A 23,713-nucleotide genomic window follows, 5' to 3' on the forward strand; every position below is an offset into this window, starting at 1 on the left:
CTTTTTAGTTTCTCCAATTCTCTTATGGAATTCTTGATTGAATGTGATATTCCTGTTTCTTCTGCTGTGGAAGACCAAGCTTGATCCTGGAAATGCAGATGGTTTAATTTATCATGCAGGTGGCCATTTATCTCTGAGCCTTCTCTGGTTTTTCTTCCAACAGCAACCCCTGGTACAAGTTGCCTCCTGGTGCATAGGAGAGTATGGAGATCTTTTGGTGTCCGGTCAGTGTGAAGAGGAGGAACCAATACAGGTATACCTCAGGAAAGAACTGCAACTGGACATCTGGCTGAGGATGGACCCACTTGATGCTGGCTAGGTGAAGGGAGTGCTTTCAGCAGTTCCCTAGCATTCATGTCCATGATGGAAATGGACTCTGGACAGGAATTTCCTTCCCCTGCTGCAGGCATGGGCTGTGTAAATACTGGATGTGTGGAGTGTTGCTACCACTGGCAGAATGGTGTGGCTTCAGTGCCAACTGATTTGGAAGAAATCTGCTAGGGTATTAGTGTATTTCGTGATAAACCCACTCTTCAATGTGTGAAATAGGAACTGTATTTTACAACTCCTACAGTAAGATCTTGGTTAACATGTCTCTCACACTCTGAACGTAATGTTACAGGCTCAGAGTTGCAGAGGAGTGTGACATGCCCACTAGGCAAGAGACGGGTCTTTACAGTATGATTTGGAAGGCTTGCTGTAAGCTCCTCTCTGTCTTAGCCTAACCTCACTGTACCTTTTCAGGTAACAGAGGATGAAGTTCTTGATATTTTAGAAAGCGTCCTGATATCTAATATGTCTGCATCTGTGACACGAGGCTATGCTCTCACTGCTATCATGAAGCTTTCCACAAGGTTCACCTGCACTGTCAAGTGAGTTCCCATTTGTGGTATACTGCGCTTGGCTTTGTTGAACATATACCAACATCAGTTGTTTTCAGTAGGAGTGTTCCTTGAACAAGTTCTGCTTCTGTGATTTACAATAGTCACCATGTTACTTGTTGGCTTTTACAGTCCTCCTTTGCTCACAGGGTGAAAGATGTCTGCTATGGGTACTGTGTTCTCTAGGGATGCCCTCTGCCATATGGGGACTTAATCCGTGTTGCTGTTTCTTGAAAACTTCTTAGTTTCAGTGGACTATTCTTGTTCCTTTTTTGAATGATGGAGAGAAAAATAGCCTTGTTTCCTGTTGGACTCTTCTCAGTATGGGTAGTTGAGCTTTATTTATGCTATACCCTAAGGTGGTGTATTAATCACCGGCTGATGCTTTTGTGAAGGGACAGTTCATATATGGATGTTACATGGATGCTGCTGTTTTATATGAGTTATGTGGGACTCCTTTTGGAACAGGAACTCAGGATGACACATGCTAATCCCTTGCTTATTTCTGCTAATTCCATGGTATGTTTGTTTTCCCTTGTCCCCAACAGTCGCATTAAGAAGGTAGTCTCCATCTACGGCAGCAGCATTGATGTGGAGCTACAGCAGAGAGCTGTGGAATATAATGCACTTTTCAAGAAATATGATCACATGAGGTAAGCACTGATAGAGATTTGGTATTTGAAAAGGATCATTATCTGCTCTGAACTCCTGTGGATGACAGTGCTGTGAGAACTTAGGTGATTTTTGTTAAGGTTACAGAGGAACTAGAAACCCTCACCTTCTACAGGGTTAGCGAGTGTTTTAAGGACGTAATGTATCCCGTGTTATTGTTCTGTGATCAGAGATTCTCTCTGCCAAAGCATTTGTCCTGCTTTGAGCCTGAGCTTGTCAGGTGCTGGGGGGAAGCAGGAGACAGGAGGGCTTGTTTGTCTTTTAGCTATCAACTAGTGTACTTCCACTGGCACGGAATGCCAGGGATTGCTTCTGACCACCTCAAACTGTCATGAAGTCTTGCAGTTCCCCTGTGTTGGAGCTCAAGGGAAAAGGCAGGTTCTCCCATGTATATCAGCTCTTGAATGTCTAAGTATTTGGATTGACATCCAGGAAGATGGCACAGTGTAACTATGTCAGCTTCTTTCAGGCCAGCACTGCTTGAGAGAATGCCAGTAATGGAGAAAGTCACTACAAATGGCCCTGCTGAGATTGTACAGACCAATGGAGAGACAGAGACAGCAGTACTGGAAACCAAACCTCCACCCTCTGGATTGCAGCCTGCTAACCAGGTAACAGAAACTGACCCAGGATAAATTTCCACTGCCTGTCAGACCACATTCCAGCCTGTGCCAACAGCAAGCTGAGGCCATCTCCCTCGCCCTCTCTGCTTCTTTGCTGTTTCTGGTTGCTGATGATTGTATCATTGCTCTGCTCTGATGGCTCTAATGTCCAGAACAGGTGTGTGGGACAGGTCATTGTAGGCTCAGGAGCAGGGTGGAATTGTATCAGTTAGTTATGGTGCTAATAATGCCAAGGTTGTGTGTTTGATCCCCTTATGGGCCATTCACTTTAGAGTTGGACTCAGCCATTCTTGTGGGTCCCTTCCAACTTAGAATATTTTGTGATTCTCCAAGCTTAGTGTGCATGAACCCAGTCCTTCCCTATCTCTTGAGTACCTCAAGCGTGGAAACTAGATTTCTTGTGGGGCATGGGATCACAGTGAAACTAAGAACCCCTCTAACTGGCCATCAGCTCTGGTGGTCTTCAGTTTGAGAACAAATAGAACACACTGCATTTGCAAGGAAAAGTAGCAGAATGTTGAATATATATAAGTATTACATCCACTCTCTCATTAGGCAAATGATTTATTGGACTTGTTGGGGGGAAGTGATATAACACCTGTAATTCCCACTGCACCTACAAGGGAGCCAGCCTCTGCTGGTGGGGAGCTGCTTGACCTCCTGGGAGACCTCAACCTAACAGGTGAGCAAGCTGCATTTCTTAGACATCTACATTCTCATCCCTGGGATGGGATGAGGGTTGGGCTACTTCTTCATTGTCTTTTAAGTCCTAGTTTTTACACTTACTCTTACCAAGATCCATCTTAGCGTACAGGTGGGAGGCAGGGAATGAAGTCATGGGTTGATTCTACATGATTAGCTGGTGAGACTTGAGCATTTTCACACCTGAGTCTGGGAATGCAGTGAGCCTTTCCAGAGAGGACTGTGGGATGTGAGGAATTAATTCCATCTGAATACTTGCCAGTGCAAGAAGAGCCAGTTCTTGAAAGCAAAGAAGGGGAGGATGACAACACAGGTGATTTATAGAGCTTTATGTAAAGAAATACAAAATGCAGCAGCCAGTCTTTGGCAAAGGAGTAATTACTCTTCATTTCCTGATAGCAAAGTATTAATCCTTCAACATTTTTTGTAGGTTCTCCAGTATTTGCCCCTGCACCCCAGATAGCACAACCTCCGTTCCTGCTCGATGGACTTACATCTCAGCCTCTCTTCAATGATATTGCTGCAGGTTAGGGACATTGTAAATCCTTTGCCTGAAGTGCCCCAACACCTAACTAGAAGAGGAAACAAGAAATAGTTTAAAAAAAAAAAAAAAAAGGCAATTTGAAAGTGTGCCATAGATACTGGAGCCCAAGGGGGTGTGTTTAATTTTCAGAAGAGTCTGGGGTAAAGTAAGTGCATACTATGATGTTCAGAATGATCTCCAGATTCTGTAGGTCTGCTGCTTTTTTGTTTCCTACAGGAATCCCCTCCATTACTGCATACAACAAGAATGGGCTGAAGATTGACTTCACCTTTGAGAGGTCGAACACCAACCCTAGTGTCACTGTAATCACGATACAGGCCTCCAACAGCACAGAGCTGGATATGACAGATTTTGTTTTCCAAGCTGCAGTACCAAAGGTAGAGCCACTTAGGGCAGCTACAGTGAGAAGTTGAAGGGCCACTTGCAAACACTTCCTAATTAGTAGATAGAAACTTGCAAGGTAAACAAGGCTGAGAACTATTCCAGGTTTCTCTTAGTGCCCAGTAGGGTCATGTCTTTCCAGTTTGAAAGTATATCTTGTAAATGCAATAGAACACAGATTCCAATCAAATTGGACCACTTCTGCTTTGACAAAATAGTGTTTTGAAATCACCACTTTCTAGAAAAATGGCTAAACCTCAGCCAAAAAAAAAAACCATTTGGGTCAAAACCAGTATTTTGGAGACACTAATCATACTCTTTATTCTTAATTTCTAAGAAATATACTGTGTTCTTTGGAGCTATGAACACATGAAAGAGAGAATCTTTTGAAGCTATTAGTTGCATATAAAAAATTAAATGAGTCACAATATGGTGATTAATGGCATTCATAATTTAAGAAATGGCATTCATAATTTAAGAAAGTTTCCCCTTGCACTCAGCTACAGCACAAAATGCAAGTGGCAGATATTGCCTAGTTTATAGCAGAGCAGACTATTGAAGCAGCATGTGACTGGAATGCTATCCAAACTTGGGGGAAAGTGCTATCACTTCTAGGAATTAGTATTCCTCTAACTTGGATTCAGGTAGGTTTTATACCTGCCATAGGAAGGAATTGGGGAAAGAACCATCCTCCTGAAGTTACAGGTGTGCCGACTCTTCCTCTGAGTGCAAGGGAAGCAAGCGTTGCTGCTGATCTTGGTACACTGCAGTAAGCACTACCTCCTATTATTTGTGTTACCTGGATCCTACTTGTATAGAGAGTAGGTGGGCCAGTGATCGTGCTGTTCTTAGGGAACAAGAAGATAGGGAATTCAAGAGCTGATTATTCAAGGCCAGAAACCAAACTTAATTTCACGTGCTTTCTTTCAGTGCAAAGAAATCACTTCTTACTTGATCACACATCAAATTGTTTTCTTTTTGCCCTGTTTTCAGACATTCCAGCTGCAGCTTCTGTCTCCCAGCAGCAGTGTCATCCCTGCATTTAATTCTGGGACCATCACACAGGTTATTAAAGTCCTGAATCCACAGAAGGTGAGTGATTCCAAGAAGAATTGTTGAAGATACTGTCTTGTAATCATTCATTTAATGCCTGACAGGGGTTCATCTCTGATGAGTGGTAGGGATTGATGGTAGCGAATGATACGTTTTTCATGGCAGTCACTTCGTTAGAGTTACGAAAAAGTTATGAAAAACACACGAAGTTCTGGACACAGGTTTGGTCTTCTGTTTGGTAATACTGCTAAAACAGTTTAATAGCTTTGCTACCTTGAAGTCATGTCTTGCATCGCAGTGGTGGTTAAGTTTTCAAATGGCCAGAGGAGTTTAATCTAGTGCTTCTGTGGATTGTAACAGTGATGTTTGGAAGGCAAGCATCTTGACACATAAAGATATTCAGCATTTGTTCTCGCTATCTGCAGTGGTGTTATTGAAATATTTTTACACGAAAAAGCAGCTTGATCCGTATTCTTAAAATCGTCTGTTGTCTCATTTGTTTTTAATGTGATGAGTGTAATTTTAAATGGTTGATGGAAAGAATCTTTAGATGTGAGGTAATTCCATTTGTTTTACAGCCTTCAGAGACAGGCTTCAAGACTGGGACACAACAGACTTGAGGGGAGGGAGGGATGTGGCCCACATTTCCTCCTTAAGAGGGTCTGCAAGAGCTCAGATGGCATCAAAAAGAAAAATAAAATTGAGATCATACTTCTTCTTTTGAAACAGCCTTATGATCCTAAATGACTCTAGGAATTTAAATCATCTAAAGCTTTTCATAGGTTAAAACTGATGTACTGCTGTAGATGTAAAGTGTTTCTGCTAGATTGATGTGCAAGTGAGAAAACAAGTCACAAATTTCAGCTCAAGTTTCACTGAATGTCAGTCTTCTAGTGCATAGTTTTTGTGGTTTCCATGCATCTCCCTTTATTTCCATGTAGTCTGCTCACCTCTGCCTATATTAAGCCACAAGACTAATTATTCTGTGTCTTATATACATCTGATACCAGTTTCTGTGTGATGCTGTAGAGCACCTTTCAGAGATCACCTTGAAAGTTAATTTCTGAACTTTGGAGGATTTAGGTGTTTTCCTGTAATTTGCCAGAATGGGACCTGCAAGGTGAAACACACCTAGGGTAGTCGCATGCTTTCTTGTAGGAATGCCACAACTCCTAGGAACACTTCAGAGTACAGAGGTGCAAAATAAAGCCATCATGCTGGATTGAAACTAATGGCTAGCTTTCCAAAATGCAAAATAAACCAAAAAGTGACAGTGATGTTTATCTATTAGTCATAAAGCATAACTTCTTTATCCTAAGCCTCATTGAAACAGTCATTGTCTTCCTTTTTTTCCCCTCTGCTATCCCTTTCGTGTATTTGTCTGTAGTTATGAAGAAAAGGGACAGAAATAGTCAACTTTTGGCTTTTTGTTTTTGGATTTTTTAAGAGAGGGAATAGGGAGCCTGACTGGGGTATTCTGTACTCTAGCTAGGGGCCACCTAGTATCTGAGTGACAGCCAAATAACAGTGTAAAGCAACCTCTGAGCTATTACATCATTTAGTTACAGCAGAAGGGAATGTTCTTGGAGATTCTTTTTCCAGTCTTTCATAGGCTATTTCCTTCACAGTGTTGCTGAGCTGTGCAGTACTTGAAGTTGCCAGACTGCTGCATTGAGTGGATGGCCCATCTCTCCCTGCAAGTCCAAGTGCAGTGCAGCAGAGTACAGATCTGCCACCTGCTTTCTTTTGTTAACTGGAATTTGAAAGCAGTTAATTTTGTATTTAAGGATTTCAGTGCTTGCAAGAGCAGGGCCAATGCAGACACAAACATGGGTAGAATCTGTGCTGTAACTTTTCTAAGAGCTTGTACCTGATCTGAGAACTGCAGTGACCAATGAATGTCCCACCAGATGGAGCATTTATCTGCAGTGTCATAGCTCACCCTGCCCATACACCCAGCAAACTCTCTCGGTCAGGAAAAGTCTGTGTTGAGCATTTATCGGGTGGGGGAGGGGAACTGAATGAGGTGGGAGTCTCTAACCTTTAATGAAGATCTGAATTTGTTTTGGTTTTGTTTGTTTCCCCCTTTTCTCTTGTAGCAACAACTACGTATGCGGATCAAGTTGACATATAATCACAAGGGCTCAGCAATGCAGGATCTAGCAGAAGTCAACAACTTCCCCCCTCAGTCTTGGCAATGAGGCTCTGGCACCATTCTTATTCTCATCCCACCCAATCAAAAGAACTCTGGGAAGAAGGTTGTGATCCGTGGCAATCCCCCAAACTGCACCATGCACAAGGGGAACAAAAGAGACCTGCTGATGAGGAGGAATTTTCCTGAAGTGATTGCTGACTTTGAAGCATATCTGTTAAGATTAATCTCCTCTCCTCTGCTGATGAGGCTGGTGGCTTGTGGAGGCTACTGTGCACTCTCTCACACATGCATTCACAGCCTGAAGCAACATTCCCTTCTCCCTTTCCCTACCCTCCTTCTCCCTCAAAAAGGAACACAGCCTGGTTGGAAGAGAAGTCTGGAATTTCTAGCAGGGAAACTTTCTTCTCTCTGCAGCAAGTGAGCAGTTGCTCCTTCTTTCTGCTGTCTTTTTTTCCCTGGGGTGGGTAAGGTGTGTTGTCATTAATTTCTAGCTGGATTCCTTTAGGCATTTTCATCTGGGACTCAGATGGGGTCTTGGGGAATGCCAGGCTGCCCTTCCTCTTTCTTCTTGTATCCCCTAGGTCTTAAGGGGCTGGAGGCTTCTTATGACCTACTCAGTGCATTATTGTATACACGCACTTCTTAGTTATGTGCTGCATACCAAGAGCAAGTGAGGCCTTTGGAGTTCATCTGCAAACCTGGAACACAGTGCAGGAGAAGAGGTGCTGGTAAGAGTTGGTAAAATTGCTTTGGTGCTGTACTTGGAAATGAAGCCCTTACATCTGATTTTTCTTTCCTTTCATCAGTAGGCACAGCCATGCAGATTCAGAGTCTTCTGTAGCTTCCCCAGAAAGTGAAGTGAGTTGTGAGAGATGTAGAGATAAAAGGAGCAGCTGGTTTTCTACCACATACGGTTTCAGTGTCTTTCAACCTGTTAATTGTGGTTTATAGGTAGAAAAGACACATTCAATTTTGTAGATCAGTTTTTGGGCAAGGACTTTTGCTCCTGCTGGGAGACTTATCAGAGACTCTGCTGCGAAGTTGCTCTTCCTGGTTATTCCAGAACTTCTCCCCGATTTTATTTCCAGAGCCTGTTGTAGACACCCTGGGTTCCATTTGAGTTACTTCTGACTGGGATATTTGTGTTGTATCTGTAATATTGGCACTGAAATAAAGACCATGCAGTTAAAGAGACCTTTTCCCTTTTTTTTTTACTTAGTTGATCCTTACTCCCCTTTCAGAATTAATGTGCCAGTTCACATTGAGACTGAAAGTAACTTCAGTGTGTTTCGAATGGAAGCCAGTTGTTTTGAGTATTTGGATCCAAAGATGCAAGGTCTGGTTGGTACCCCTCTGAGCTCACAGAAAGCTGTGTTCAAGGATGTCCCTGCAGGAGCTCCTGGGAGATGGTACAGTTCTGGGCAGTCCCTAGCAGATGATGTGTAAGACAGACAAAAGCACAGTGTGGCAAACTTCAGACGTTCAGTGCTCTTTAGCATTTATCTTAGGTCTTCATTTTTGAGTGTGCTGGTAAGCTGAACGTTGGGCACTTCTGCTTCAGTTCTGTTCTAGGGCTTTCCAAGTCCTTGAGTGCTCTGAGCACAAGCTTAGACATAGCTTCTTGCATCCACAGAAGAGCTAACACTGAGCTCTAGAACTTGCCAAAAATATTGCAAGAGTGATCCACAGTGTACTTAGGGAAAACTGAAGACCTATTCTGCCCTTGAATTGGGAGGAGGAGGCTACTGAGGGTTGTTCAGTCCTGTCTGGTCTTAACTGCTTTAAGCAATATAATGTAGGACTGACACTAATTTAAGTGCTGGTCCATGTGTAGTGGAGTAAATTTATCTTCTGTTGAAGGGTATTTTTGCTACCTTACTGATTGAACTGGTTTGGGCCTTTGGATTAGCAAAGAGCTTTTTTCTCCTGAAACTGGCATCAGTGTAGGGTTATAAAATCTAGAAGAACAATGTACAATTTCCTTAAAATTGACTTTGGGTTGTGGTAGGGTCATGCCTTGGCTATTAGTTGGAAGCATCATGAAGCAGGCAGTTCTGCAGGAAATTGCTGAATCAGGGTCCATTTCTGGTGCTGAGCATTTAGCTTAATCGTTTTCACTGCAGTTGTGGTTATTCATTGCCCCAGTAGCTCAAATTCAATGTTGAAGACTGAGCATGTTAAATCCATACCCCAGTGAGCTCTGAGAGTGTCCCAGGTAAAAAGCTAATGGGAAGTCTTTGCCTTGGTTCCTGAACTCCTCATAAGCTCTACCATTCTCTTCACAGAGTTGTACATGATCACTCGTACTGAAAGCCAGCATGCCTCGCTCTCCCTTTGGCTTTGCTGGGAAAGAGCACTGGTACAGGAAATTAGATGGGAAGGAAGAAGAAAATGGTCTCTCACCTGGCCAGTTTGTTGCAGCAGAGTTGGGAACAGTGTATGTTATACCTCTTGTCATGCTTGTTTTCTGTCCCCTAGAGCAGCTGTCGGTCTCTGGTAAGCTTGCAAGGTGAATTCTTTGTGTTCTTGGCTCCTTCAGCCACCATTGCACTATGTCTGTGGGGAAATGGGCATTTCGTCCTGTATTTGAGTCAAGCTGGAGGAGGCCGTGCGTGTACCCAAAATACGTTTTGCATGAAGCCATCCCTTGGCTATGAAGTTCTCCTTTGTAGCAGCCAAACATTCCTGTTGTCCTTGGAGCTCTCCCCTCCTCACTAAGGGATGGATGCTGACATTGCACAAGAAGGAAGGCCAGACTTCACACTTCCCCTCTCTGCAATACCAGATAATACTGCTTGCTCCTTAACCCCCATGTGCATTTCAAGCTCTGTGCTGCTGTGGTTTTCCTCTGGAGTGTACTCACACCTCTGAGGCACTCCAAGCATATGCTGAGTCCTCTTCCTGCTGGTTGAATGCAACTATTCTTAGAGGTCTGGTCAACGTTTTCCTTGCTTCAGTGTAAGGGGGAATATAAAGGCAGCAAGATACGGACCTCATGGCTAATCTTACTAGTATCTGCATGGGAGGCTTTGGAACTGGGAAACACTGGATGTCTGTTTTTCCAAGTGAATGTATTTTGAGTCAAAAAATGACAGAAACAATAGTGGCCATAATGGGCCTGAAGGGGGAGGAAGCATGGAAAGGTCCTTAAAGTCAACTTTGTCCAGGTCTTGATGGCACAAAATATGGCCTTGAACAACTTAATGAAGCAATAGCAGTGAGGGGACTGTCTTTACAGTACCTGGGATCTATAACTCAGAAGATACTGAAGCACCTGGGAAAGGTACCAGTGCCTTGGCTAAGGCTGGTACTAGCTATGGGCCGCGGCAGCAGTGACACTGGTGCACTTTTGTGTGTTCCTTTTCTACTTGGAGGCTGTGAGGGAAGGAGCTGCTGGACTTCTTCCCTTTTAACTTTCACTCTACTCCTGTATATTCCTTTTTATTTTGTGATGTTGTAATTTAAATTTTACACAGAGCCCCATCCTGCCTCTTTGACAGTATAGAGAAAAAAAGGCAAACAAAATTACTAAAATACAAACCCCCAACAAAGCCACCAAATTTAAAGTGAAAAACATGCCATTTGAGGCAGGGCATCTGTTGGCACTCAAAATTCTGGAGACCTATTTTTGAGATGTGAAAAATTTAATTAAATGCTGAGTCACAGGTGAGTGAGGAGCTTAACAAATGTAAACATTTACATGGGATGCATTAGACTTCTGCTGTGTGTATTGTCTTTTGGTTGAAACAAATTATGAAGTGACTAATAAAATGAGACGATATTCAATGATTTAAAATCGCCTTGTTGCTTTCTGCCAATACAGTGGGATAAAATGTTTTGATTCTTAATGTTTGGCCATGGCAATGTGAGATGATGCAAAATAACATGGCCATGTTTTGAAAAAACTTTACAGGAAATTTTGGAGACTAAGATGAGTGGACAGTTGCAAAACACTTGAGTAGTTCCTGTGGAATACCATCCTGAGAGAGAGCATGTTAGTTACAAGCAGCAATGTTTGTCCAGGTGCTAGAAAGGCATGGTGGGATCTGAACACAAGTAATGTGTTTGGAGCCTGCTCTAGGAGCTTGTTAAAAGACCCCTTTCATACTCCATGTGACTCTTGGACAAGGATTGTCACCATATCTCTCTCACCACATGTGTCTGCTTTGTGTTTTAGTCACAGTCACATTTCACTAGATGACCTTTCACGTCTTTTCAAACGTGTAATTTCACTGCGGGGAAGGTGGGAGGCTTTTTTTAATGTTCTTGATCCTTGAGGGAGAAGCAGTGGCTGCCCTAAAACATGCTCAAATTCTTGCAAACTGTCATGATGATGTCATTGGTAGATGATGACGTCACTAGTAGTTAATGACATTATTAGTAGCAGACACTAGTTAAGACTGGCAGAGCTTAGGAGATGGACCTGCAGGGCAGCAGGAGCACGGTGCTGTTCGGCTGCTGAGCAGCGTACCTCAGCTGCGGGGTGCCGATGGTGACACACGCTGGAGCTGTGCGGAGGGCGAGCGGCGACAGGTGCGTTTGCAGCGTTCGCGTGAGCTTTGCCTTCTCCTCGCCCGGCTGGCGAGCGGCTCACACTCGTACCGCCCGCTGGTGCAAGACGCGGACACGGGCCCGGTGCTCGCTGCCCCGCCGGTGCCGCCGGGGCGGGGCCTGCGCCGGACGGGCCGCGCGCTTCCGGGGCGGGCCGCGGAGGCCCGGGGTGCCGGCCTGGCCGGTGATGGGGGAGGCCGGGCCGGGTGCCGGGCTGGGGCCCAGGGCTGCGCAGGAGCCCGAGGAGGACGAGGCGGCCGCGCCGGGCGCCACACGAGGGTGCCGGGCCGGATCCCGCGGCGGCATCCGGGTGCTGAAGGTGAGGAGGAGACCGAGGCCTCCCCCGCTCCGGGCGGCTCGGTGGGGGGAGTGGGAGTCGGCTGCGGCACGTCGGGCACACTTGCCCGCTGCGACCGTGGTCTTTCCCATGCCAGTGGCTGCCGCTTGTGCGGAGTTGCGGAGCGGGCCGGTGCGGGCCGGGTCGGAGCGGCCGCAGGCGCTGCTGACGCTCAGGTCTGGGCTGCCTTGCAGAGGAACGCCAAGCGCACCGGGAGCAGGAGCTGCCAGAGCAGCAGTCGGGTTGGTTCCCGTGAGAGGACCTGGCTGAAAGGGGATGTTCGACGAGGCTGCGTGTATGTTTATGGGAGAGACTCAGCAGCTGCGGCTCCTTCGGACTTGCACCTGGTCCTCTGCACAGTGGACACCCAAGCCGCGGAGATCTGTGACAGAGAAGGGAGGAAAAACCTCTTTTTGCAGCTTCATGGAGACCTGGTCAGGTGAGGGCTGAGAAAGGATAAACCTGACTACAAAATGTTTTGTATAGTTTTGCGAGCCTCTGTTCACCATGTCCCTATGCCTGTTGTGAGGGTGGGTAGGGAGCAGGTAGAGGTAGTAGCTGGCAGTCAGGTACAGCCTTAAGTCATGCACTTCATAAAAATTAGGTAGTGGTGAAATAGAAGTTACACACCTCGTAGTTATGTGTTTTAACAGGGAGAGTTTGGCTATTGCTCCAACCAGAAATATGTCCTCATTTTCTGAGTAGAGGCACCTGTTCATATATTTCTTTAGTATGTTCTGTGTTATGGGGATTTTAGCATCTGGACAACCTCATCTATTTAAGAGGCTGTAAACAGTTACTTTGAGTCAGCAAAAGCAGTAAGGTGCTTTCGCAATTATGTCATTTCATATTTACATGTGAGTAATTTTTTTTTTGCTGAGAAGAGTTGTCAGCTAAGTAATTAAAGGCAGATAGAAATTGTAGCAAGGGTTATATAAAGAAGGTTTAAGCATCAGATGCTACGTTTTATGCCGGAAGTCAATTTAGGCTGAAAATAGATGGCTCAGGGTTGTATGTGTGCGAACTTTGTGCTGTGACTGTGTTATGGACTCATCTTGGTTTAGAAGCTCCCATTCAGTTTGTTAGGATTTAAACTTTGCACTGATTCTTCCAGACTTAAGATGCAGTTATAAAATTGCCACTCCTGTTCTCAGAGGCAAATGATTGCTGCAGTCTCCTTACTTAAAGGTTGGACAGAGGTAGTAGCTGGATTTTGGATAGTGAAATGAAGGTTACAGGTCTCATGTGTCCAAATCTTAAAACTGTGATGTATGTTTGCTCTGCAGTGGGGTGGTAATGCTAGTGGTGGGAGATGCAGAGAGAACAGGACGTGTTCAAAACTGACTCTTAGAAAAGATTATTTACAACCATTTGCTTTACCCTGGTCAGGGTTACAGGAATTAGGGATGGATTAGTTAGAAACACTGTATGAGAACAGATGGACACTTGAACACTGCCACTGAGGCAGCTGAAAACCTCTGTTGCTTGAAAAATTTGTAAGGGAGTTGGCATATTTTGGACCCTAATAGCGAGCAGATTTTCCAGCAATTTTTAAGGAAGAGCAGAGCCATTTGTGCAGATCATGAAAAAATTAGGTAAAGCTTGTAGATGTTTTCAGAGAGATACATTTTGACTTTATTTAGCTTTTGAAGTGGCTTTTGCATTTGAATTCTTTTCAACCTCTCTTTTCTTATGCTAGCTAGCTGTGCCTGTCTTTGATTTGTGGTAGATTTTGCACTAGATTAGCAAATTGGATCTTCTGTTAGCCTTTTGGAAGCAAGTACTGAGCTGTAAATTATTACTTCCCACTCCTTTTGCCTCTTGGTATGTTTAGGACTTGGCCAATATTTTTCATAAGTTTTGTGAAGAGTTCTTGGTTATGATGTGTCTGTTCCTGGTAATTTTCAGAGTGTGTTTGTCACAGAAGAGATCCTTGAAATACTTCCCACTGGAGTTTTTCTTGGTAGAGAAGTGGGAGTTACCAGTATTGCTTCAGTAACACCTGTGTTAGTAGCAGGAAGCAGGCCAGAGTGGTATCTACTTGTATGTCCATGGGAAGATGATAGAGTGCTCAAGATTATCCTCATGCCCTATTGAGATAATTCCTTCCTCAAACAAACTTTACCAATTACTTTAATAATATGCTCACTATACAAATTACTTTGTTAAATATCTGATCACATATTACCATAACTACGTGCCTCTCTCAGACAGCTTCTGAATTCTTCGCCCTTTTAATATCAGCAGGTGACTTTCTTTCCAGAGCATGGCAGACATTAGTTTGAAACCTGACTTGGAAGACTGAAAGCTGTATGGAAGAATAGCATAAGCTCTTTTATGTATTCAGTCTAAATATTCAACAATATGCTTGTGATCATTCTGTTTCCTTTTCAATTAAGTTTCTGACTTCAAGTCAGTTTCTGTAAGAACTTTTTCTCCACAATGCACCTCATGGATCTTTAACTTTCTGCTAGGCAGAATCTTTCTTTATGCTTGTATCCCTTCATATCCAGAAGTTGTATCTTCCTGAGGGAAGGGTTAGACAAGAATTGCACAGCTACCTTCTTTGCTCTGAATACCACTTACAACAAAAATTTAAGCTTCCAAGATTTGAAAACTTGACCCTTACTTATGGAGAGCTACAGTTACAACAAGAATGAAACTGAAACTGTTGCTCCTTCTCTTTGTCTTTTCTGTCTCCTTAAGGCTTTGCGCCTGTGCTCCAGAGAGCTTCTGTGAGCAGAGGAAGTATTCAGTCCCTGATGTGTGATACTACTGAGGATGTGGTGGGCTGTTTGAGCCAGATCGCAGCTGCTGTGACAGCTGTGTGTTCTCACATGTGCCAGTGTTCAGAACTCATTGTGTTTGGTACAGGATGAGTTTGTGCGGTTCTAATGTGAGCTGATGCCGGTTTGGGTTTCACACCACATTGCTTTCTCTTGAAAGGAAAGTGTATTTTTCTACTGCACTTTAGCTGTTACTTCTGGAATCTGTTGGACTTGACCAAGTTAGTGAAGAAATTCCATATGGAAACTGCCATTCCATGTACAGGTTTTGATTTTCCTTTTGCTGGCCTGTCCAGGGTTTTCTTAGTGAATCATATGGCTCTTGATGAGAACTTGGAGCAGTAATCCATTCCTTCAGGTATCCAAAATGTCTCCAAGAGCACTCAGGGAACTGTTCCCTTTCTAAGTATGAGCATGGTCCATAGGCAATGGGTTGGTTTGCTCCTGACTTTATTTACAGACCCTGTGAGTGTTAGTCACATACCTGGCTCTGCCCTGGTGTTCCTCGGTCACAGGTCCAGCACAGAGCAAAGTGCCAGAAGGCAGTCAGACACCATTTCCACCATGTCTTCATGACTAAAATACCTAACCCTGAGCTCTGCTTCCTCTGCAGAGTGGCCAGACATTGCCTCCTGTGACTTTTTGGGTGTAGATCTTTCTGTAAACTCAAAACTCTCTTGCCAGATAGTGAGGTTTGAACAACTTGTGCTGTTTTACAGACAGCTTCCAGAAATTAGAAGACTTTCTGGGAAGGTTTTTGTCCTGCAGCCATTGACCAGCAAACCTAGCTGATGCAATAGAATAGGCTAGTCATATGATTGGTTTTCAGATAGGAATGGTTCTATGGCACTAGAGGTACATTTGTAGAGGATTGGGCTTGAATAGATATTGCCATCAGTGTTCCTTTGTACATGGCTTTCATAGAAATGAAACAAAACCAAAGGTATTGTGTTTGATGTCTTCAAAGAGCAAATCAGTTTGATTTATGTGGACAAGAAAGAAGATTAAGGATTTTTCAAATCAGCATTTTGAAACCCTACAGTATTAATTCTTGATGAAGTATAAGATGAAAAGAAAAAAAAAGCTGATCTCATCTCCAGAATGGTAAGTATGGTACAATTTGAGTATTCAGCTTTTTCAGGAGGGTAAGTCACAGCACTGTATCCCAGAGAGCATTGAGCAGCCTGTACAACTGTGACTTACTTGTTTTCATATGACACAAATTATCCTTGTACTTCATTAATTTTCTTCCTGAATTCTGATGTGCAGGTAGGTAGTTCAGTGTGTACACAAAAAAACCCCTCCATTCAGCAAGCAAATAGTAAAGTTTGAGTGTTTGTTTGTTTTTTTCCTTGGGAAGTCTAGGTGCAGACTACTTGATATGCTATTTTTGTGAGTGGCACTCAAGCATTTAACATTCCTGAGCTATGGGTCACATGCTGGAAAGGTTGTTTCCTGGCAAGCATAAGGCTTTAGTAGCAGAAGAATAGGAGTCTGGGGTAGTCAAGGGAAACTTGGGCAACATAGTTGGAGATCCAGTCAAATGTCTCATATTCTTGGATCCTATGCTGAAGGGTATACATTATGTCAGGCGTACTGTATTGGACATCAGCATTGTTCAGTGAAATCTATTATTTATTCATTCATTCCAGTTTCTAATAGCTTGCCTGTTACAGGAGACAGATACACAGGTTTGTCACTTCTTGAGATGTGTCTTGGTGACTCCAAAGGAGACCTGGATGACTAGGCACTTGTAAATGGTGCATGTTTTATGAAATCAGTCCTGCCTTAATTATTTGATGGCATTTGTAAATGTCAGTAATAGTGCAAATACTCTGATATAATAATTTAAAACAATCTGAAATGTTCTTATTCTGAAGAAGAGATGAGAAGAAGAGGAAAGGTTTGGTACATACAGCAATGAAATGTTTTTAAATTAACTTTTTAAATGTTTAAAAAAATTAAGACACACACTATAAATAATGTATGCAAGTCAACAAAGTTTAGTGGAAAACAGGTTCTACTTAGCAAATTTGATCTTGACGCTTCAAAATTTCAGGCTTGCTTACCAAAGGTATTAGTCATTCATTGCAGTGAGATGTTGGACTGGGCTCTGAGCCTGTTCAAGTCGAAGATGTCCCTGTCCATGGTGGGATGGTTGGAGTAGATGACCTTTAAAGGCCCTTCCTACCCCAAATGCCTGAGGTTCTGTGTTCTGATGTCATGGGGAGAAAAGCAATGCACAAACCAGTAAAACTCATTGGCTAATATCTTACGAACTGGAAACTGTTATTTGGCGTAAGCATCTTGTTTTGGGTGAGGAGCTGTTTGAAGGAAGAAATGTAAACTTCCCTTGTTCAGTTTGCGTTGTTAATAACCTGTGGCTAAAAAGTAAGAGCTCAGGAGGGCATGGATGGAGGGAGTGATGGGTACTGAGAAGTCAGTACAGCAGATTGCTCTAGATAGTTTAGCATGCAGTATTCCCTGAAAAACACTGCTTTTCAGTATCGCTAGGTAGATTTATGTAAAAGACAAGTGAACTAAATACTGCAAAGGAGAGGAAGGAGGCTATAAGTTGTCCAAAGATGCAGTTCAGGAGGACTCGTGCATTGGAGGGATATGAGTCTAGAGCAGGTTTAATGCAAGAACAGAAAAGTGTTTGAGTTGAACTGATGTGTATGTGTGGTTTTGTAAAGTCAGTGCATGGATAGAGGGAACAATCATTTTAGTGCTTACAGAGTAGGGATAAACTAGAAAAAAATTGGTGGTAAAAATGCTTTTGAATCAAAGTAGACCCACTCTTCTACAAGAATAGTTTTAAAAGGATCTTGCACCTTATATTGAAGAGGAAGTTTGAAATGTTTAGTAACATGGTTTATAAACTCCTGTTTAAAGAAGACATGACCACTGAGATCCACTGACTGTAATCTGAAGCTAGGCACTTTTAGATTAAAAAAGGGAATTTTTTTATGTTGGATAATCAGTAGACCATTGGAACAATATATTTTTACTCCTACGTAACATTTTCAGTGCTTAATCTTTTAAACCTTTTTTTTTTTTCCTAAAATAAAACTTGTAATTTAGCAAGAAATTTGTTGGTTTTATTGAAGAAAATCACAATACAGGGTCCCTGGAAAAAGTGAGAAGAGAGGATCAGAAAACATGTTTTCCATTCTGAATATACTAAATCTGATGCTTCACAAGAACTTTCTCTTATTGCTGTTAATTCAAGCTAGCCACTGAGTGCTTCCTGTGTTCTGCCACAGTTCCAAAACATCCTTTTATATATGCTAGTTGAGTTAACTTGCCAAAGCATAAGAATCTAGCCACTGATGTGAGCTGAAGAGAGTAGGAAATTTGTCTTATGTTTGTTTTGGGGTATTTTTAATAATTCTTCATGAGGATTCTTCAAATGCTTTGCTCTAAGCTGCATTCAGAAGAAACATTTAATAGTTCTTTTTTATTTTTGAGGCATTATACATAGGGGTTTTTAATTACTTGGCATCTGCTTTTTTGATATTTCTGGGTTTTGTGTCTTGTCATGGATTCCTCCTGGTGTTCCTTAAATCATGAAATAGAAGTACTCACCATGAATTGTGTGGCTTATGCCAGTTGCTGTTTCTCTGTGTTTCTCTTCTGCAACATAATTCACAAGTGCTGCAGCTCTTAAGTGCTGCTTATCAAGCAGGGAGCAGACACCCAAGAGTCTGTGCTTGCCAGACCTTTTCAGAGGAGCAGAACAGACGGTGTGTCAGTATTCCTCAGGCTTTAGATGTACTGAGACTTGTTTAATCTGTTTTGCATTCTCAAACTTCTTTCTTGTATGTTTTGACAGGAGGCTGGAGCCCACAGAAAAACCCCTTCAGATTGTGTATGACTACTTGGCTGGGTTGGGTTTTGATGATCCTCTCAGAGTGCAGGAAGAGGCAGCAAACTGTGATCTCAGCTGTATGATTCGCTTTTACAGTGGTAAGAAATTGTGTGTGTGCATACTGTCACTGTTTCTGCAGCTGTAACTGTGAGCTGGAACTCAGCTAAAGCCTGAGTCATCAGCCTGTTGGGTTTGTAGAGGGCTACATCAAGCACCTGTAGTACCAGTAAGCATTTCTTAAAATAAGACATTTTGAAGATTAATAGAAAAAAATCACACTTCTGTAGTTTTCTTGATCCTGTCCATGACTTGAGAAAAGACAGGTCCACAGGAAGATACAAAATTGCTCTGTTGTCTTTAGATTCAAATATTGCAGCTGATGACATAGAGCTCCCACTGGGAGTTCCATTTAGATGTGCATGAAGACTGTATTTACAAAAATTTATGGATACGGCCAAGGAAGCACCTGGTCAAATACTTCCACAACCTTTAAACAGTGAACAGTGAAGGTGCCAGCTGGTTAATAATAATACAGGCTGCTGTCAGAGCCCTAGGTCACTGGATTGCAGAAGCAAGACTTTGGAGTGTGGCCTGTTGAATTGATTTGGGCAGGATACAATATACATGAGGAGCCACAGATAACAGGCATAGGCTTGTGGGCAGGTGGTACTAGCGGTCAGAAAGGGAATTCACTGAAGTTAACAGGAAATATAAAAGAAATGAGGGTGAGGAAAGATAATAAGGAAATTATTTCCTTACTTGTAAGTACTTCACCTGTGTATTTTTTGCATTTCAGAAGAAAAAAAATCAAGGTGCTTTTAATGGAAAATTGTTCTTGCATTGTGGATCTGGGCAGCCAGGCTAAGCTGCTAGCCATCTTTTCGTTATTCAGTGTCAAAAAAAATGCATTTATAAGGAATCAGCTTCTTCACCCTGCTGTCTGAGACAAACCCCTTCTGTCTGGGAACTATGTGTAAGAACAGGCAAAACAGTGTAGATACTGTAGATACAATGTATACACCACATATAAATATAAGCCGATATATATATATATGTGTGTGTGTGTGTGTGTGTGCAAAACATGGAGTGTAACAGATGGGAAGAAGTGTGACATGCATAGTCTGGATTTATGGAGCAAGGAAGAGGGAGTCAGAAGTTACTTTAGCTAGAAGGAGTAGAGGCATCAAGGATAGGGGTATGGAGAACTTTTGAGGAAAAAATGAAGGCTTGGGTATGTCAAGCAGGAACTGCTGAGGATTCACGAACAGCGACTCAGCTTCATTGGACCAAATAGATAGAAAATGTAATTGAGTAGTTTCAGTCAGCAAGGGTGGCTGGTATTCTTAGAAGAAAGCAATGAAGGAAGAAGTATAAGGGTTAAAGTGTGTTCAGGAGACCTGTTTTAAGGAAGTACAAGGAAATGCTGACAAAGTGATTCTCAAAGATGGGGAGGAATTAGAAGGAATGCTATGGAGGATGATGAAATAATTTTGCAAAGTCTGCAGCCGACAACATAAGGGAGAAAGTAAGGTGCTCTACACAGAAAATCTTCGTATCATGGCATCACAGATTGGTTTGGATTGGAAGGAACCTTAAAGATCACCTAGTTCCACCCTCCTGTCATGGGCAGGGACATTTTCCACTAGACCAGGTTTCTCCAAGCCCCACCCAGCCTGACCTTGGACAGTTCCAGAGATGGAGCAGCCACAACTTCTCTGGGCAACCTGTGCTAGGGTCTCCCCACCCACCCCATAAAACATTTCTTCCTTATGTCCAGTGTAAATTTGCCCCCTTTCAGTTTAGAAACATGGCCCATTGTTCTGCCACTGTAGGCCTTCATAAAATGTCTCTCTATGCCTTTCTTGTATCCTGCTTTTTTATATAGAAAAGCTGCAAGAAGGCCTTCCGAGAGCCTTCTCTTCTCCAGGCTGAACAATCCCAACTCTCTCAGCCTGCCTCCATAGGAGAGGTGTTCCAGACACCTGGCTGTGTCCACAGCTGCCCTGTGACCCACTCTAGGATCGGTGTTATGGTTTTGGAGCAGAGAGGGGAAACTGGAGGATTGGTACAGCTGCAGAGTAATGCTTGGAACAGTGCTGCTGTGGCAGTTCATGGTAGGATACCACTTTAAGGCCCACAGTAATGTTTTCTTACAAGTGTGGGGCTGGTCTTTCAGCTTGGTGAAATCAAAGCAATCTTTTTCTGTGGATTCTTACAGTTTCTCACCAGTAAGGACATCTTATGTCAAACTTCCTGTGTGTGAAACAAAACTATTGTTGTAAATAAATAACTACATGTTTCAGCTAAATTCAGCCAGCTATGTACATCAAGACAGCACTTTAGATTTGGCAAGCTGAAGATCCTGCTGTCTAACTGAGAAATAATATTACAACTTGAGTTAGTAGTTAACTATTTGCTCCTGATAAATGTTTAGAGTATTGTTTTCTTATTCAAGCTTACTGCGTGATCAGTGTGACCTGCTTACTCCACGTAGCATCAGTTTGAACATCCAGCCCAGCACCCAAGGAGGGTGCCAGGAGCAGCTGGACCTTAGTGCCCATCAGCTCTGAAATCCCTTCATATGCTACCAGTATCTCTTTCAGTTAGAGTATTGTGGGCTCCAAATCCTCTGCCACCGTGACTCCAGAAGCTGAATGGTTGGCCTTGAGTGTGTCCAGTAGGGCAGCAACTGGCAACAGTCTGACTCCAGTCGAGTCTGAGAAGTTGCAGTGGCTTGTCACTGGGTTGGAGTAGCCATAAATAGTTGCTTCTCCCTAAACAAGACCTGAACCACATTCATGGTGGCTAGCAATAGGGAACCACACTGATCTCAGTATCCCAAGGATATTAGAAATTCCCAAATGCTTTTGTAATTAACCTGGAGGAGAAAAGGAGGATGTGGGAAGTGTCCACTCCCTAAGTGGAGTCTCTGAGGAGAAAAGGCAAACGGTGTCATTATTGATATTTTCCACTAAATGGCACCAGAGCACAAAGGTAAGTGCCTTGCTGAGCACACAGACCAGATTACAAAATACAACACCATAACCTTAACCCAGCCTTTACAGCAGATTAAGGTGTTACATAATGCAGTCTTGAGAACAAGTGCAACAAAATTAAGCAAGACAATCAATATTGTGACCAGCCACTGTTAAACCAATACAATAAATGCTTATAGCAAATCTGTTTTAACACACTCTGGTCAGATCTGTCTCTGCCCTTAGTGCACCAAGTCTGGCACATAAAAGGACCATTGTGGTTTAACCTCAGCCACCCAATAAGCAGCTTCCCTCATGGGATGGGAAGGAAAATAGGAAAAAAGTGATACCTTTGGACTGAAAACAGTTTCATAATTGAAATAAAGTAAGATAATAGTAATTCTAATGAAAAGGGCAATAACAAAGAGACAGGAATAAAACACAAATTATGCACAATACACTGCTCATCACACTGGTGCCCTTTCTCTAGCAGTGCTCAGCCCTCCTTTCCCAATTCCTTCAGTTTGTGTATTGCATGATGTTCTATGGTGTGAAATATCCCCTTTGCTAATTTGGATCACCTGGTCCAACCATGCTTCTTTGCAGTTTCTTGTGCCTGCTTGCTGCAGAGAAAGAGACACTGTAAAGTCCTTGACTTGGGTGAGCCCTGCTGAACCCACTGAAACCCACCTGCTGCTGAAACAGCAGGTTTTTTTTAATGTTTTGTGGTTTTTTTATGCTACCAACATTATTCTCACACTGAAGCCAAAACGCAGCCTTGTACCATCTGCCAGGAAGAAAATTAAGTCTATCTCAGGCAAAACCGGGACAGTCATCTTCAGGGAAAGAACTTTGTAGTTGATTTTCCAGGCCTGCCTTTAAAGTCTAGTAGAAACCACTTATTTAATGATTTCTGTGACTTTACCTGACTCAACGAGAATTTAAAATTGCTTTTTTGTTGCATTTTAATGAAGGATATTTGGCAAACATGTGGATTTGCTAAGGTCTGTAACTACCTGGATTAAAAACACACTGCATGGCAACCATTCTAACATTGTTCTGGGAGGCACAAGTGGTGCTGCTCAGCCACTGGTCCTGGGCTGACTGAGAATGTTGCTTGTCCTCTGCACGAGACTTTCTTTTAAAATGCAATTTGTTTGCTTGTTCTTTACAACAACTGGTTTTGCATGTTAGATCCGAGTTATTTGTACTCACAGATGAGAATGAAGAACATATGGACAATAAATTTGTCACCTTTTTCTTCAGAAAAGCCATGCCAATTGGAACAGTTGGATCGCATCCTGCTCTCTGGAGTCTATAACGTACGCAAAGGAAAGACCCAGCTGCACAAGTGGGCAGAGCGCTCAGTCACTCTCTGTGGTACGTGCCTCATTGTGTCCTCAGTGAAGGACAGCCATGCAGGGAAGATGCACATCTTGCCTCTCATTGGAGGGAAGGTAAGATTTCTTTTTTTTGGTTAGTTCCCTGTAGCCTGGGAAGGAGGAAGAAATGGTAGTCATGGGAATTGCCCACAAGAGATTAATGTAGGCTTTTTTAACATATTACTGCATTAATGTGCCCAACCGTTCTCTACTTGCTTTGCTTAGGTAGTAGTCTGAAGGCTAATAAAAGGAAGAAACAATTGTTCAGCTTTCACAGCTGTGAAACAGTAGCCAATGTGAACAGGCACTCTGGAAATTACATTTCAGCGGAAAAATGCTAAGCAATATTTACTTCTGTGTTTTTCTCCAGTGTCTGCAGCTATATTTTCAGCAAAATGCAGTGTTGCTGGTGGTCAGTAATAATTCACCCTAGACTTCAGGTCAGTTGTAATTGCTGGCGCTTAGGCAGACTGTTGTCAATTCTCCCTCTGCAGGTGGAAGAGATGAAACGTCGGCAGTACACCCTTGCTTTCACATCTGCTGGAGCACAAGCTCAGACATACCACATTTCCTTTGAAACCCTGGCAGAGTGCCAGCGGTGGCACCGGCAAGCATCCACGGTGAGGCCATGGGGACAGTGCGATTGGGATGCTGGTGCAGGGTACACCACAGGAAGGATAATCTGATGCAAGCTTGATCTGCAGTCAGAGATAAAGCTAGGATGCTGGAGAAAGTACCCAGGACATTTTCCAGCTTTATTTCCTTCATGCTCTGGGCTACAGTGATTTTTCTCTTAGTCT

General features: G+C 43.0%; 2 protein-coding genes across 5 annotated transcripts in view; both read left to right on the forward strand.

Annotated features, from left to right (window-relative positions):
• The window catches only part of AP1G1 (adaptor related protein complex 1 subunit gamma 1), a 33,886-nt gene extending 26,434 nt beyond the window's left edge, over window positions 1-7,452 (forward strand). The window contains exons 15-23 of one of the 3 annotated variants that reach the window (XM_077786410.1): window positions 164-253; window positions 745-872; window positions 1,430-1,534; window positions 2,023-2,164; window positions 2,732-2,858; window positions 3,309-3,404; window positions 3,639-3,799; window positions 4,797-4,895; window positions 6,956-7,452. In XM_077786410.1, coding sequence (XP_077642536.1) covers window positions 164-253; window positions 745-872; window positions 1,430-1,534; window positions 2,023-2,164; window positions 2,732-2,858; window positions 3,309-3,404; window positions 3,639-3,799; window positions 4,797-4,895; window positions 6,956-7,057 — 1,050 coding nt within the window. In that variant the 3' untranslated portion in view covers window positions 7,058-7,452. Of the gene's footprint in view, window positions 1-163; window positions 254-744; window positions 873-1,429; window positions 1,535-2,022; window positions 2,165-2,731; window positions 2,859-3,308; window positions 3,405-3,638; window positions 3,800-4,796; window positions 4,896-5,434; window positions 5,492-6,955 lie in introns of those variants that run through there. The other 2 variants (XM_077786408.1, XM_077786409.1) reach the window with 2 other exon arrangements.
• Window positions 7,453-11,732: 4,280 nt separating this feature from the next.
• Window positions 11,733-23,713, forward strand: part of PHLPP2 (PH domain and leucine rich repeat protein phosphatase 2) — a 33,480-nt gene continuing 21,499 nt past the window's right edge. For both annotated transcript variants that reach the window (XM_021526887.3, XM_077786411.1), the window contains exons 1-5: window positions 11,733-11,881; window positions 12,094-12,338; window positions 18,521-18,654; window positions 22,798-22,988; window positions 23,408-23,533. In XM_021526887.3, coding sequence (XP_021382562.2) covers window positions 11,750-11,881; window positions 12,094-12,338; window positions 18,521-18,654; window positions 22,798-22,988; window positions 23,408-23,533 — 828 coding nt within the window. In that variant the 5' untranslated portion in view covers window positions 11,733-11,749. The remainder of the gene's footprint in view (window positions 11,882-12,093; window positions 12,339-18,520; window positions 18,655-22,797; window positions 22,989-23,407; window positions 23,534-23,713) is intronic.

Source organism: Lonchura striata, chromosome 13 (genome assembly GCF_046129695.1).
Source record: "Lonchura striata isolate bLonStr1 chromosome 13, bLonStr1.mat, whole genome shotgun sequence".
NCBI lineage: Eukaryota > Metazoa > Chordata > Aves > Passeriformes > Estrildidae > Lonchura > Lonchura striata.